The sequence below is a fragment of the Lygodium microphyllum genome, chromosome 26, assembly GCF_053477565.2.
Source record: "Lygodium microphyllum isolate KBCC chromosome 26, Lygodium_microphyllum_v1.1.10, whole genome shotgun sequence".
NCBI lineage: Eukaryota > Viridiplantae > Streptophyta > Polypodiopsida > Schizaeales > Lygodiaceae > Lygodium > Lygodium microphyllum.
Window position 1 is genome coordinate 68,870,509 of NC_141160.1, and position 2,740 is coordinate 68,873,248.

Genomic DNA, 2,740 nt, shown 5'->3' on the forward strand with positions numbered 1-2,740 from the left:
CCATGACTAGATCTAGCACGTGGAAGTGCAGGTTTAAGCATGTGTGGAAAGCCACTCCTGTCTACAAGCTTAACATTTTTAGATGGAGGTTGAGTACAAAGAAACTTCCCCTAAGGGCTCATTTAGCCAGGAGGATGCCATGTCTCTTTGTGCCCTCTTTGCAAATAGGAGGAAGAGCATGAGGAGCACTTATTTTGGGTCTCTTGCCATACTACCCCGGTCTAGAATAGGGTTAGGAAGTGGTTGAAGGAAGCCAATCTCATGGTCGACTTTAGTTTCACCACAATGCTCTTTGCTAATCGAAATCATCCGGATGATGCCACATGGAAGCTGCTTAGTTTGATTTCAGTAGTCACTCTTAAATTTCTTTGGGATAGGAGGAATGATACAGCTTTCAAAACAAATCCATAGACTGGTATCACTTGCCCTTTGGTTCTGAGACCTGCTACACTCCTAGAGTGTTGGAAATTCGTTACTTCAATCAATATAATAGTATCACATTTAAAAAAAACCCTCTTGCATTGTTTATCCGTTTGCACAAGTTCCAACATGTTGGCAAGACATTCATGTGGCCTTGATTTTCGAAGGACAAAATGCAATATAATCATAATGGGAGGAAGGGAACCGTGAGTAGCGTGTAGGCATCAGTCAGGAAAATAGTATATTGGACGACCTTACGATGACGTGAGCAGAAGGCGACGATGGTGGCTGGCGGGACAGGGAGGCAGCGGAGAGCCACACAGGCCCGCGTTGGATTGGTACGAGGAGGCGTCGAAGGTGGTGAAAGGGGCCTGCTGAGGGATCTCTCCTGATAAATGGTTGTAGGACACGTTGAAGTTGAGGAGCCCTTGGAGCTGCACGAAAGTGGAAGGGATGCTACCGGTCAGCTGGTTGTGGTCCAAAAATATGAATCGTAGCGAGGTTAGGTTGCCCAGAGAAGCGGGAATGGCGCCCGAGAGCTGGTTGTGGTCCAGAACCAAACTTTCCAGGTAGGCGACGTGGCCGAGCTCCGGTGGGATGGGGCCTGAGAGGGCGTTATTGGAGAGGTCGATCAAGGGAGTGATGTCGTCGGAGACGCCTGGGAGCGCGGAGAGGCGTGCGATCCACCGAGGAAAAGGGCCCGAGAGGCCGCAGCCACTGAGGTGGAGCTCGCCGAGAAAGGGCAGGGTGGCCAGGCCGGACACGCGGTCGGCGCTCGGCCCGATGGGGTTGCCGTCGAGAGAGGCGATCCCCAGTTGCTTGAGGTTGGAGAGGTCTTTGGGCAGGCCCGTGATGAGGTTGTGGTCCAGGTAGAGCTCCAAGAGGCTGGTGAGGTTGGCGGTGAAGGCGTCGGGCACCACGCCCGAGAGGAGGTTGTTGGAAAGGTAGGCGAAGTAGAGGCTCGAGAGCTGCCCAAACGAGGCAGGGATCGGGCCATCGATGGCGTTATCGATGATGTTGACGCGCTGCAGGCTGGCCATCTGGCCTATCGAGCGAGGCAGAGGGCCGGACAGCTTGTTATGGGAGACGTCCAGCTCTTGCAAGGCCGCCAGGCGCCCGAAGGACTCCGGGATGTGGCCGTGGAAGCTGTTCTGGCCCAAGTTCAGGTTTTGGAGCGCCGAGAGGGAGCCCAGGGAAGGGGAGAGGGCTCCGCGCAGGCCCGCATTGGAGAGGTCCAGCCCTGTCACGCGGCCTGTGGCGGCGTCGCACGTGACGCCTCTCCACCCGGAGCAGCAGTTGGCCTTGGACGCCTGTGCCTTCCACGTGTCCAGGTAGCCGGACGGGTCCCCGGTCACGGCCGCCTTGAAGTTCAGCAAGGCCGCCCGGTCTTGGGTTGCGCATATCGCCGCCCCCTCGGCTTGCTGCAATACTAAGGCCGCTGCAGCCCAGTATAGAGACGCCAGTACTATGATCAACACATGATCAATCCTCCTCGGCTCGTGGAGACCTGCGGTCGACATCATGCCGAATTTTATATTATAAGGTTGTACTACCACTGAGAAGGTGCAGAAACTAAGTGATCGCCCCCTGTGCGCGAGCTGCTAGCTAATAATTGACTTCAGCTCGAGTCTCGATCGATAGCTCTGATCGGCAGTGCTATTTTTATTGTATGTGCAAGAATACTGTAAGTCGAGCCCGATAAAGGGACGTGAAAATGGAACTTGATACAATGCAGATAAGGTGGGCAGAAGTTGAGTTGACAAAGATGAGAAATCTTGGCCCTTCCTATCTCGATGAGAGCTTTATCTATATCTACCCAGAGCTACCCACCAGCATCCAGGTCCAAGAAAGAGTGCAGGTCAACGCAACACTCTCCGATTCAACGCCGATGACTGCTAAGTGGCAACCGGTCAACAGAAAACCGGCCAGCATGGGGGCAATTCAGCACTGCATAATTCCTGATCACTCATGATTCCGAAAACCCGCCATCTTGACTCGTTCTCAGCACATAAAAAACATGGAAGAGGCGTCGAAGCTCTGCTGGCCAGCTAGGTACTGAAGAGCACCTATATGAGCAAGAGGTTCTAGAATGTATTTTCTCTCTTACAATGGTGACTGGCATTGGAGGGCCCAATCACAGTTCCCCTTTTGCATAAGTCATGCGAAAAGGTTCTCGAATGCATTTTCTGGCATTGGAGGGGCCAATCAATTCTCCTTTTGCATAAGTTATGAGCATATATTCTAGAAAGAGGGACTTCTAATGTCTAAAAGAGAGGGATAAGGAAGGACTTCATGTTTTGAGAGTAGATGAATGATACAA

General features: G+C 52.6%; 1 protein-coding gene across 1 annotated transcript; it reads right to left on the bottom strand.

The window, feature by feature from the left end:
* Window positions 1–616: 616 nt before the first annotated feature.
* On the bottom strand, window positions 617–2,181 carry LOC148013369 (uncharacterized). Its single transcript, XM_087667979.1, has one exon. It carries the CDS (start codon window positions 1,941–1,943, stop codon window positions 675–677), a length of 1,269 nt encoding a protein of 422 aa, XP_087524105.1. The 5' UTR covers window positions 1,944–2,181; the 3' UTR covers window positions 617–674.
* Window positions 2,182–2,740: the final 559 nt, after the last annotated feature.